The sequence below is a fragment of the Coregonus lavaretus genome (assembly GCF_964263955.1).
Source record: "Coregonus lavaretus genome assembly, contig: HAP1_SCAFFOLD_559, whole genome shotgun sequence".
Lineage (NCBI taxonomy): Eukaryota > Metazoa > Chordata > Actinopteri > Salmoniformes > Salmonidae > Coregonus > Coregonus lavaretus.
The window spans coordinates 97,364-110,829 of NW_028163104.1; the positions used below are offsets into that span (position 1 = coordinate 97,364).

Genomic DNA, 13,466 nt, shown 5'->3' on the forward strand with positions numbered 1-13,466 from the left:
GCCTAATACTGCTGGGTCATTAATTGCCATTGTTAAAACTGCATGCGTAGGCTCAAGAGTCAAGTGAAACAAGCTAACTTTAGCTACGTGGGCTAGTGTTTACAAACATGAACGGGGGATGTAACATCCAGACAAAAATTGTGATAACGTAACCCTTATGACCGTGCACAAACTATCGATTTTGTAGCGGGAGTGAGCTATTGAGTCGGTTTATTTGGCAACTAGCAGGTTGGCTAGCTAACCGAAATGAATGAATGATACATACTACTGCTAACTAGCCAACTGATCAAAATATAATCAATGTAGCTTGCTAGGTGACAGTCAATATATGGCGGTCGTAAATATACTGTACAATATGTGGTGAATGTAATCTTTCACTCAAAAGTTGGCTTACGTTAAACCAAAACGGATGTTTTGACCATCGGTAGCCACCTAGCTACCAAGTTGACTGCGCCACGTTTATCACGCTAACTTGGCTAGCTAGCTAACGTCAGACAGTGAGAGTGCAAGAAATCAGACATTGTTAATGCGCTAACCTGCCAGTTGCATGTGGGATGTAGATAACAAGCCTCTGCTAGTTACCGGGTTGTTCAACGTTACCTAACTACCTAGATCAATGACGCTGGTAGTTGACATGTCAACAACACTAGCTAGCTAACGTTGGCTACTGGCTAAACGAGCGAACGAGGTCAGCAGTACCGATGATGCAGCAATGGACGCATCATCAGCAAAATTACAGTTATGAACAGAGTGGCAGGCCTTGATGTTTACAGTGACGATAGATCAGTTCACGCTAGCTAGATTACCACGGCAATGCACTTTGCCAACTATTTAAAAACAATAAGATTAAATTGTTTTTTTCCGTCTCTGCCCGTGGGTTTTTTTCTTACCTTCCATCTCCATATCCTCGGGCTCGCTAAGTTGTTGCTCGCCGGCTTTCTGCTGCTGTTGCTGAGTGTGGTGGTGGTTCATGTTGGCAACTGTTGTGATGGGATGATGCCTGTTGTCTTTGTTCCCCTCGAACTTGTCTGTTGCTGGTTCCGTGGGGAGCCGGTTTCTGGGTTGTTGGTGAGGTGTTTGAAGGTGCGGAGGTGGCTGGGCCTGTTCTAAAACAACCTCGGCCTTTTCTCCCGTCAGCGCCGGGGATTGAGGCGGGGAGGTCGGAGGGGGCGCAGGCAGAGAAACGCGGACGTATTTGCTTGCTATTCGCCCAATCTCGGCGCCTTGATGGGTGCAAGTCGCTGACTGTGGTGGTGACTACGGCTCCAAAAAGGGAGACCCGTTGAATTAAATAAATTCGACTTTACCCCCAGGAACTGTTAATATGGAGCAATTGGCGAAGTGAGAGACAACTCACGACCTAGAGCCGGAGAAACCAATACTGTTACCCTGTTTTAAAGCCAACTGGCACAATGCAGCCAACTAACGAAATTAGTCAAACAGGGAAAACAAAGGTTCATAAACTATCGATACACACTGAAATACAACTTTCCCTTCGATATTCCCAGTCCGTGTGCTCCTCCGATTGTCCCTCGTCTGGGGGAGAGTAGAGAAAAAAGCTATCCATTCAAACCTGCTTCTTAATTTGGAATCGCACTAATTTAGAAGTTTAGGGTGATAGCGATGCCACGGCCCGATATCGACTTTCCAACACATTAAACCACCGTATTACTATTAGCAACAAAAATCTGCACCTTGTCGCATTTCAAACGTGTGTTCAATGAAGAAATGTGCCCGGTCACAGCCAGAGCTTCTCACCCGCTCCCTTGGTTTGTGATGTTGAGTTTGAGGTAAAACTCAAAATGGCGGTCGCGCTCTTCTCTGAAATGTCACATCCGCATGGAGATCCAAACACTCCGCACACAGCACAATGCTCTCTAGCTGAGTCGCTCGCTGATTGACTGTGGATATTCATTCATCGGTATACTGCTCAGCAATCATAGGCTACAACTCATGGCAGCAAAAAAAAATGAATTCTAGCTACTGTTATTCGTTAGTTGGTATAACGTGTTATAGCAGAGGTGTCAAACTCTATTTGCTCCGGGAGCCGCATTCGGTCTTCGACGAGGTCGGGAGGGCCGCACTGAAAATTGGTTATATTTCCTCGCCATCAAAATGTGCAAAAAAATTGCTTCTTTTTGGAATTGTCGATTCTTCCTGACTGTCTAGCTTCCATTTAGGTAATTATTAGTGAGCTGGACACAGTGAAGAAACTGTATGAATGTAGGTCCATTACAATTTACACAAAGTTTCCATTTGGTTTTAGTCATTTTAAAGTAAGCCTATATTGAGCCCCCCCCCAAAAAAAGCACCCATAGGCCGGATTTTGACACCCCTTGGTTATAGCATTTGCGAGAAATAGGAGTGAACTGGACGCACTTAAAGGGACCATTTTATTTTCTAAAATGTGCAACAAGACAATGCAAACACAACATAAATGTTATTCTCCAGTGCTGTGGATATGAGTTGTATAAATTGTATTATTTTCCCCAGCTTTGGAGTATATTCTGTTTTAAGGATATATGATGAGGCAATATAGCAGTGTAAAACTGAGTGAAATGGCCCAACATAATTTTGGTCTCTAAACTTCAATTTTCCAATCCAAAGAAATTCTCTGGTACATAACTGGACAACTGGACATTGCAACATTCTGACACAATAGGCTGATACAAAACTGGTGTTCGCTGCACCGTTTACTGCATTATTATGTGACTGTTGTAAAATGCAGTAAACTTGAAAGGTTCACAGGAATGAAATTATATCTCAAGCCTCGTAGTGGACCCACACACTCATACTGCATTTGTTTAGGAAGTTTTGAATACATAGCTATTATGTTTATTATTGTTGTAGCTATTAGCTACAATATGAAGAATATCCTTCCCTCCTATCATAGATGAAGCAAAATGAACTGAGTGATGAGAGATGTGCTGTTTGTAGGAAAATAGTGCCCTCTAGTGGAAAGATATGAGAAGGGCTTGTCCTGCGCTGAAAGTTGCTGTAGTTTGGTCCCAAAGCTTTTCAGCTGACTCATCCGAAGCTATTGGAACGTCTTGTTCACCGCCCCCCCCCCCCCCCCCCCCCCCCCTCCACCCCGGCCGCCCACACACAGGAACACACACACACACACTGGCCTAAACCAGTCTTGACCAACAAGCTGCCATGATTACCATAGACATCATACCAGACACATCACTGGTAATGTCCTGCTGTTTAAGGAAAGTGGCCTGTTAAATTACTCTATAGCCACGTTGTGAAGAAGTTCCTCAAACTTTTTCTTGTTAACATAGCTGAGCTCCTAAAGGTTTTAATTAATTCACTTAACACTCAGTCCATGTTGTTACACAAACTAGATTCACACCTGTCTGTCTCCAGCCTTGAAGGTGGTTGATCAGCAATGAGCTCAGCCCTGGGTCATGTTCATTACACACCAAACGGAAGAAAACGGACTGAAACAGGGAGTGCAGAGAAAAATCTTTATCTAATAATAGATAAAGAACCTGATTTAACAAATTACACAAAAACATGATACTTTTAAAAATTTATTTATCCACAAATAATTCAACGTTCAATATCCCTGTGTGAAAAAGTATGTGAATCTTTAGATTCAGTAATTGGTGGCACCCCCTAAGTGTTTCCTGTAACTGCTGGCTGGTGTGTTTACGGACATATTCAATCTCTCCCTTTCTCAGTCTGCTGTTCCCACATGCTTCAAGATGGCCACCATTGTTCCTGTACCCAAGAAAGCAAAGGTAACTGAACTAAATGACTATCGCCCCGTAGCACTCACCTCTGTCATCATGAAGTGCTTTGAGAGACTAGTCAAGGATCATATCACCTCTACCTTACCTGTCACCCTAGACCCACTTCAATTAGCTTACCGCCCCAATAGATCCACAGACGACGCAATTGCCATCACACTGCACACTGCCCTATCCCATCTGGACAAGAGGAATACCATGTAAGAATGCTGTTAATTAACTATAGCTCAGCATTCAACACCATAGTACCCTCCAAGCTCATCATTAAGCTTGAGGCCCTGGGTCTTAACCCCGCCCTGTGCAACTGGGTCCTGGACTTCCTGACGGGCCGCCCCCCAGGTGGTGAAGGTAGGAAACAACATCTCCACTTCACTGATCCTCAAGGGTGTGTGCTCAGCCCCCTCCTGTACTCCCTGTTCACCCATGACTGCGTGGCCAAGCACGCCTCCAACTCAACCATCAAGTTTGCAGATGACACAACAGTAGTAGGCTTGATTACCAACAATGACGAGACAGCCTACAGGGAGGAGGTGAGGGCTCTGGAAGTGTGGTGCCAGGAAAATAACCTCTCACTCAACGTCAACAAAACAAAGGAGATGATCGTGGACTTCAGGAAACAGCAGAGGGTGCACCCCCCTATTCACATCGATGGGACCGCAGTGGAGAAGGTGGAAAGCTTCAAGTTCCTTGGCGTACACATCACTGAAATGGTCCACCCACACAGACAGTGTGGTGAAGAAGGCGCAACAGAGCCTCTTCAACATCAGGAGGCTGAAGAAATTTGGCTTGGCACCTAAAACCCTCACAAATTTTTACAGATGCACAATTGAGAGCATCCTGTCGGGCTGTATCACCGACTGGTACGGCAACTGCACCGCCCGCAACCGCAGGGCTCTCCAGAGGGTGGTGCGGTCTGCCGAACGCATTACCGGGGGCAAACTACCCGCCCTCCAAGACACCTACAGCACCCAATGTCACAGGAAGGTCAAAAAGATCATCAAGGACATCAACCACCCGAGCCACTGCATGTTCACCCCGTTATCATCCAGAAGGTGAGGTCAGTACAGGTGCATCAAAGCTGGCACAGAGAGAATGAAAAATAGCTTCTATCTCAAGGCCATCAGACTGTTAAATAGCCATCACTAACTAGCACATTAGATGCTGCTGCTGCCTATTGAAATCACTGGCCACTTTAAGAAATGGAACACTAGTCACTTTAATAATGTTTACATATCTTGCACTACTCATCTCATATGTATATACTGCATTCTATTCTATAATATTCTACTGTATCTTAGTCCATGCCGCTCTGTCATTGCTTGTCCATATATGTACATATTCTTAAATTCCATTCTTTACTAGATTTGTGTGTATTGGGTATATGTTGTGAAATTGTTAGATATTACTTGTTAGATATTACTGCACTGTCGGAGCTAGAAGCACAAGCATTTAGCTACACCCGCAATAACATCTGCTAAACACGTGTATGTGACAAATAAAATTAGATTGGATTTGATTTGATTTGAACTGGTGGCACCTCCTAAGCGTTTCGTAACTGGTGTCACCCCCTAAGTGTTTCCTGTAACAGGTGGCACCCCCTAAGTGTTTCCTGTAACAGGTGGCACCCCCTAAGCGTTTCGTAACTGGTGGCACCCCCTAAGCGTTTCATAACTGGTGGCAACCCCTAAGCGTTTCGTAACTGGTGGCACCCCCTAAGCGTTTCCTGTAACTGGTGGCACCCCCTAAGCGTTTCCTGTACCTGGTGGCACCCCCTAAGTGTTTCCTGTAACAGGTGGCACCCCCTAAGCGTTTCCTGTAACAGGTGGCACCCCCTAAGCGTTTCCTGTAACTTGTGGCACCCCCTAAGCGTTTCCTGTACCTGGTGGCACCCCCTAAGTGTTTCCTGTAACAGGTGGCACCCCCTAAGCATTTCCTGTAACAGGTGGCACCCCCTAAGCGTTTCCTGTAACTTGTGGCACCCCCTAAGCGTTTCCTGTAACTGGTGGCACCCCCTAAGCGTTTCCTGTAACAGGTGGCACCCCCTAAGCGTTTCCTGTAACTTGTGGCACCCCCTAAGCGTTTCCTGTAACTGGTGACACCCCCTAAGCGTTTCCTGTAACAGGTGGCACCCCCTAAGTGTTTCCTGTAACAGGTGGCACCCCCTAAGTGTTTCCTGTAACTGGTGGCACCCCCTAAGCGTTTCCTGTAACAGGTGGCACCCCCTAAGCGTTTCGTAACTGGTGGCACCCCCTAAGCGTTTCGTAACTGGTGGCACCCCCTAAGCGTTTCCTGTAACTGGTGGCACCCCCTAAGCGTTTCCTGTAACAGGTGGCACCCCCTAAGCGTTTCCTGTAACTTGTGGCACCCCCTAAGCGTTTCCTGTAACTGGTGGCACCCCCTAAGCGTTTCCTGTAACTGGTGGCACCCCCTAAGCGTTTCCTGTAACTTGTGGCACCCCCTAAGCATTTCCTGTACCTGGTGGCACCCCCTAAGTGTTTCCTGTCACAGGTGGCACCCCCTAAGCGTTTCCTGTAACAGGTGGCACCCCCTAAGCGTTTCCTGTAACTTGTGGCACCCCCTAAGCGTTTCCTGTAACTGGTGACACCCCCTAAGCGTTTCCTGTAACAGGTGGCACCCCCTAAGTGTTTCCTGTAACAGGTGGCACCCCCTAAGCGTTTCCTGTAACTTGTGGCACCCCCTAAGCGTTTCCTGTACCTGGTGGCACCCCCTAAGTGTTTCCTGTAACAGGTGGCACCCCCTAAGCATTTCCTGTAACAGGTGGCACCCCCTAAGCGTTTCCTGTAACTTGTGGCACCCCCTAAGCGTTTCCTGTAACTGGTGGCACCCCCTAAGCGTTTCCTGTAACAGGTGGCACCCCCTAAGCGTTTCCTGTAACTTGTGGCACCCCCTAAGCATTTCCTGTAACTGGTGACACCCCCTAAGCGTTTCCTGTAACAGGTGGCACCCCCTAAGTGTTTCCTGTAACATGTGGCACCCCCTAAGTGTTTCCTGTAACTGGTGGCACCCCCTAAGTGTTTCCTGTAACAGGTGGCACCCCCTAAGCGTTTCGTAACTGGTGGCACCCCCTAAGCGTTTCGTAACTGGTGGCACCCCCTAAGCATTTCCTGTAACTGGTGGCACCCCCTAAGCGTTTCCTGTAACAGGTGGCACCCCCTAAGCGTTTCCTGTAACTTGTGGCACCCCCTAAGCGTTTCCTGTAACTGGTGGCACCCCCTAAGCGTTTCCTGTAACTGGTGGCACCCCCTAAGCGTTTCCTGTAACTGGTGGCACCCCCTAAGCGTTTCCTGTAACTTGTGGCACCCCCTAAGCATTTCCTGTACCTGGTGGCACCCCCTAAGTGTTTCCTGTCACAGGTGGCACCCCCTAAGCGTTTCCTGTAACAGGTGGCACCCCCTAAGCGTTTCCTGTAACTTGTGGCACCCCCTAAGCGTTTCCTGTAACTGGTGGCACCCCCTAAGCGTTTCCTGTAACTGGTGGCACCCCCTAAGTGTTTCCTGTAACTGGTGGCACCCCCTAAGTGTTTCCTGTAACAGGTGGCACCCCCTAAGAATTTCCTGTAACAGGTGGCACCCCCTAAGCGTTTCCTGTAACAGGTGGCACCCCCTAAGCGTTTCCTGTAACTGTTGGCACCCCCTAATCGTTTTCTGTAACTGTTGGCACCCCTTAAGCGTTTTCTGTAACTGTTGGCACCCCCTAAGCGTTTCCTGTAACAGGTGGCACCCCCTAAGCATTTCCTGTAACTGTTGGCACCCCCTAATCGTTTTCTGTAACTGTTGGCACCCCCTAAGAATTTCCTGTAACTGGTGGCACCCCCTAATCGTTTTCTGTAACTGTTGGCACCCCTTAAGCGTTTTCTGTAACTGTTGGCACCCCCTAAGAATTTCCTGTAACTGGTGGCACCCCCTAAGCGTTTCCTGTAACTGTCAGTCACATCGGTTTTGAGGAATTTTGCCCCATTCCTCCTTACAGAACTGCTTCAACTCTGTGACGTTTGGGGGCTTCCTTGCATGGATAGCTCGCTTCAGGTCCTGCCACAACATTTCCATGGGGTTTAGGTCCGGACTTTGAATATAGGCCCTGATAGAGAAAACCTACAAGAGTTTGGAAATGAGGCCTACTTCTCGAGAGAAGCACACCTATATCGAGGAGTGATGTGCAGCAGATTCCTTCTATGAAAAACCTTTAGGAAATAAAAAGCAAAAGGTTGCAAATGTGAGAATGAAGTTAGAGAGTGACTTTTAACTCAAATTGTTTTTGTTTTACATGCATTCAGTAGCAATGACTTGCAGTAGCATAGCAAAAATGGTGCCAGGTGTTTCTCTCGCTGTCAAACTCCCAAAATGATTGTAATCATTATTTAAATCATTGTATTTTTGTTATGTTACACTTCTATACTGAACTGGCACATCATTATATAGCTAGCTATGTGAATATGACTGCATTGAACAGTAAGAGCTTGGTCGTCACTAGCTTCTATAGCCACAAAGTCACAATTATGGCTAAACCCCGCCTGTTTCTACAATTTATCTTCTTAAAATGTGATTTTAAATCTAACCCTAACCTTACCCCTAACCTTAACCACACTGCTAACCTTATGCCTAACCCAAACCTTAAATTAAGACCAAAAAGCTAACTTTTGCTTTCATTAATTTTTAAGATATAGCCCATTTTTATGGAAGCCCATTCCCGCCACCCCAAATAAATGTAAATGTTGATACAATCTAAACCATTTGAGTTACTATCACATTTTTTGACATAGTAATAAATCAGCTGTAAAATAGTTTTATATGGGCTATGATGGGACCAGAGTTTTTCAAATCATGGTTAAACGAAAACTAGACAACAACTGTGATTGGACAATAGAACTAACAGGGCTGAGCTGGCTGTATGCAGGGTTGCATCATGTACGCCTTTGCATCTGTAATTAAAAAGTGACTCACATTGTATGTCATCACTGTGCTGATTGATTAATTGATACGGGATTGATAAGGTCTAGGTAGCCTACCCACCCGAAGTTTGAATATAAACTTTTTTCTCTTAACACAAATAAATAGGCCTATTTTAGGCTATAAATACATGACGTTACCGCTTCCTTTCCCCTGGCCACAGGGAATCAGAGCCCATCCGCTTCTCCAGGCTAGCCGCAGCTGTGGTTGGAGCTTCTCTATCATCAGGTATGTACAGTGCGGTGTCCCTCCGGGCAGTTGCCTCGAGCCGTTACTCTTCTCTATTTCTACAAATGATTTAGAGCAGGGGTGTCAAACGTCCGGCCCGCGGGCCGGATCAGGCCCGCAAACGTGTTTAATCCGGCCCGCGAGATGATTTTGAAAAAAATAAAAAAAAAATAAAAAAAAATGTGCTGCAATTTTTCAATAAAATAAACTGCTGTTCCAATTGCGTCCACTGGATGGCGCAATAGCAATTGTGTTAAGCAAGCAAACTGTTTATACCGGGGCAGAGCAAGTAGGTCAAGCACGTGCAGCCAATGAGCTACTTTGTTTTGCCCGCGATATTTATTACGGCTTCTACTTTTAACATTATGTGCTTTGGCACCCTCATTGCCCCAATATGTCTCTGTCAAAAAAGAGAAAAGTGGACGCAGAGTGCAGAGTGTTCCAAGAAAAATGGTAATCCTATTTATTCACGGAATTGAATGGGAAAGCTGTATGTTTGGTGTGTTCAGAGCATGTTGCAGTGCTGAAAGAATATAACCTTCGTCGCCACTATGTGAGTCTTCATGCCGACAAATATGACAACTTTCAAGGACAGCGGAGATGAGAGAAGGTGAATGAACTGTTGGCGGGTCTGAAGAAACAGCAGTCTGTGTTTACTCACAGCCGAGACATCAGTGACGCTGCAGTGAAAGCTAGCTACCTCATTGCTAATGAAATCGCAGTGGCTTCAAAACCATTTAGTGAGGGTGAATTTGTAAAAACATGCATGATGAAGGCAGCGGAGATTGTGTGCCCTGAAAAGCGGCAGGCTTTTGCAAATATCAGCCTGACAAGAAACACAGTTGCAGACAGGATTTCCGATCTTTCAGTGGATTTGGACAGCCAGTTGAAGCAAAAAGTAAAGTCATTTATTGCGTTTTCGGTTGCAATTGATGAAAGCACGGACATTACAGATGTTGCACAACTGGCCATTTTCATCCGCGGAGTTGATGACACATTGACCGTCACCGAGGAGTTCGTGGAGTTGGTGCCGATGACAGATACAACGACAGCAGCTGATATTTTTACCGCACTCGTCGGCGCGCTGGACAGGGTCGGAGTGGACTGGTCCCGCGCTGTCAGCCTGGCTACAGATGGTGCGCCCTCAATGATCGGGAAAAAAGCAGGCGTTGTGACAAAGTTCAGAGAGAAAGTGCAATCTGCAAATGGAGGACGTGATTTTTTGACTTTTCACTGTATTTTGCACCAGGAGGCTTTGTGTTGCAAGTCATTAAAGATGGATAACGTCATGAAGGTGGTCATCCAAACTGTTAATTTCATCCGATCCAGAAGCCTGAATCACCATCAGTTTGACAGCCTTCTCAGAGAGAAAGACCACATTTATGGCCTGCCGTACCACACTGAGGTAAGATGGTTAAGCCGAGGTGCTGTGCTGAGGCGTTTCTTTGATTTACGAGAAGAAATTGAACAGTTCATGGAAGAAAAGGGCAAACCAGTGTTAGAATTTCATTCCGCAGAATGGATGCAGGACCTTGCATTTATGGTGGATGTTACAGAGCACCTGAATAACTTGAACAAACAGCTGCAAGGGCGCAACAAAGTTGTCACGCAGTATTATGACAGCATACGTTCTTTCAAGTTGAAGCTGTCATTGTGGGAGACGCAACTTGCCGGTGGTGATGCAGCTCACTTCCCCTGTCTGAAAAATGTGTGCGCGACCGAACATGTGGCAGACATGAAGCGGTTCAAAGATAAAATAACGGGACTGTTATGGGAGTTTGAGCAACGCTTTCAGATTTATGTTTATGTTTTTATGTTGATGTGCTATTGTTTTTAATTGATTTTATTTGTATATTTAACCTATTCTTGACTCTGTGGTTCTTGCACTTGTTTGGGGAACAGGATTTCATTATTTTTATCTACATTCCTGCCTGAGAAATTACACCCTGATATAGTTCTGTGATCTGTGAAACAGTTCTGTTAATCACTGAGGCATTGTGTGTTTGTGTGTTCTTTGTCCTCAGAACTTTCAAATAACTTGAGGTGTTTTATGATTAATAGTGATGTTGTGCTTTTGGACACTGTCCTCAGGCTCCAGCTTTATGTTTATATGTTTTTATGTTGATGTGCTATTGTTTTTAATTGATTTTATTTTATTTGTATATTTAACCTATTCTTGACTCTGTGGTTCTTGCACTTGTTTGGGGAACAGGATTTCATTATTTTTATCTACATTTCTGCCTGAGAAATTACACCCTGATATAGTTCTGTGATCTGTGAAACAGTTCTGTTAATCACTGAGGCATTGTGTGTTTTTTGTCCTCAGAACTTTCAAATAACTTGAGGTGTTTTATGATTAATAGTGATGTTGTGCTTTTGGACACTGTCCTCAGGCTCCAGCTTTATGTTTATATGTTTTTATGTTGATGTGCTATTGTTTTTAATTTATTTGTATATTTAACCTATTCTTGACTCTGTGGTTCTTGCACTTGATTGGGGAACAGGATTTCATTATTTTTATCTACATTTCTGCCTGAGAAATGACACCCTGATATAGTTCTGTGATCTGTAAAACAGTTCTGTTAATCACTGAGGCATTGTGTGTTTGTGTGTTCTTTTTCTTTAGAATTTTCAAATAAACTTGATGTGTTTTATGATTAATAGTGATGTTGTGCTTGTACTATTTTGGACACACTGTCCTCAGGCTCCAGCTTTATGTTGTATGTTGATCGTATTAAAACAAAGAAAACAATCTGAAGTTGTTGTTTGTAAGTTATATATACCATGATTTTTCCGGTCCGGCCCACTTGGGAATAGATTTTCCTCCATGTGGCCCCTGAGCTAAAATGAGTTTGACACCCCTGATTTAGAGCATGGCGCTTGCAACGCCAGGGTTGTGAGTTTGATTCCCACGGGGGGCCAGTATGAAAAAAATAAATGTATGCACTCACTAACTGGAAGTCGCTCTGGATAAGAGCGTCTGCTAAATGACTAAAATGTAAAATGTTGTTATCAGTAGGCTACAGTTGATCAGACTGAAGCACAGATTTATTGTGCACGAGTTGACAAATCATAAGGCAAATTAGTCTAAACAACAGTACTTTGTCGCTCTTTTCAACACTTTTCTGTTAAACATGTTTTATCCCAAATTTTGGGGCAAAGGCCAGCTTACTACACATTTGCCAGCAGCCCTGCAGTGCTGATCTCTGCAACGTGGGTATATGGAAACCGCCATATAATGGAGCTCTGCAACGTGAGTATATGGAAACCGCCATATAATGGAGCTCTGCAACGTGAGTATATGGAAACCGCCATATAATGGAGCTCTGCAACGTGAGTATATGGAAACCGCCATATAATGGAGCTCTGCAACGTGGGTATATGGAAACCGCCATATAATGGAGCTCTGCAACGTGGGTATATGGAAACCGCCATATAATGGAGCTCTGCAACGTGGGTATATGGAAACCGCCATATAATGGAGCTCTGCAACGTGGGTATATGGAAACCGCCATATAATGGAGCTCTGCAACGTGGGTATATGGAAACCGCCATATAATGGAGCTCTGCAACGTGGGTATATGGAAACCGCCATATAATGGAGCTCTGCAACGTGGGTATATGGAAACCGCCATATAATGGAGCTCTGCAACGTGGGTATATGGAAACCGCCATATAATGGAGCTCTGCAACGTGGGTATATGGAAACCGCCATATAATGGAGCTCTGCAACGTGGGTATATGGAAACCGCCATATAATGGAGCTCTGCAACGTGAGTATATGGAAACCGCCATATAATGGAGCTCTGCAACGTGGGTATATGGAAACCGCCATATAATGGAGCTCTGCAACGTGAGTATATGGAAACCGCCATATAATGGAGCTCTGCAACGTGAGTATATGGAAACCGCCATATAATGGAGCTCTGCAACGTGAGTATATGGAAACCGCCATATAATGCTACAAATGAAGAAACATATCCTATATGTATGTTCTACTATCTCGAAATGTCGAGTTAGTATCTCAAAATTATTTTGAGTTAGTATCTCAAAATTATTTTGAGTTAGTATCTCGAAATGTTGACTTACGTATCTGGAAATGTTGACTTAAGTATCTAGAAATGTTGACTTAGTGTATTTAAATTTTGAGATAGCATAAAATAAATTGTAGATAGTATCGAAGAAATGTAGCTAGTTTTTATTTAATTTTTAATTTTACATTTATTTAACTAGGCAAGTCAGTTAAGAACATATTCTTATTTACAATGACGGCCTACACCGGCCAAACCCGGACGACGCTGGGCCAATTGTGCGCCGCCCTATGGGACTCCCAATCACGGCCGGTTGTGATAAAGCCTGGAATCTGAGTGGCGCAGTGATCTAAGGCACTGCATCGCTGTGCCACTAGAGTTCCTGGTTCAAATCCAGGCTCTGTCGTAGCCGGCCGCGACCGGGAGACCCATGGGGCAGCGCACAAATGGTCCAGGGTATGGGAGGGAATGGCCGGCAGGGA

At 45.0% G+C, this 13,466-nt stretch overlaps 1 protein-coding gene across 1 annotated transcript in view; it reads right to left on the reverse strand.

Moving 5' to 3' along the window:
* Positions 1 to 1,837, reverse strand: part of LOC311118474 (ubiquitin carboxyl-terminal hydrolase 7-like) — a 62,895-nt gene extending 61,058 nt beyond the window's left edge. The window contains exon 1 of the mRNA XM_084193266.1: positions 891 to 1,837. Within this exon, the coding sequence (XP_084049392.1) occupies positions 891 to 972 (82 nt within the window). The 5' untranslated portion in view covers positions 973 to 1,837. The remainder of the gene's footprint in view (positions 1 to 890) is intronic.
* Positions 1,838 to 13,466: the final 11,629 nt, after the last annotated feature.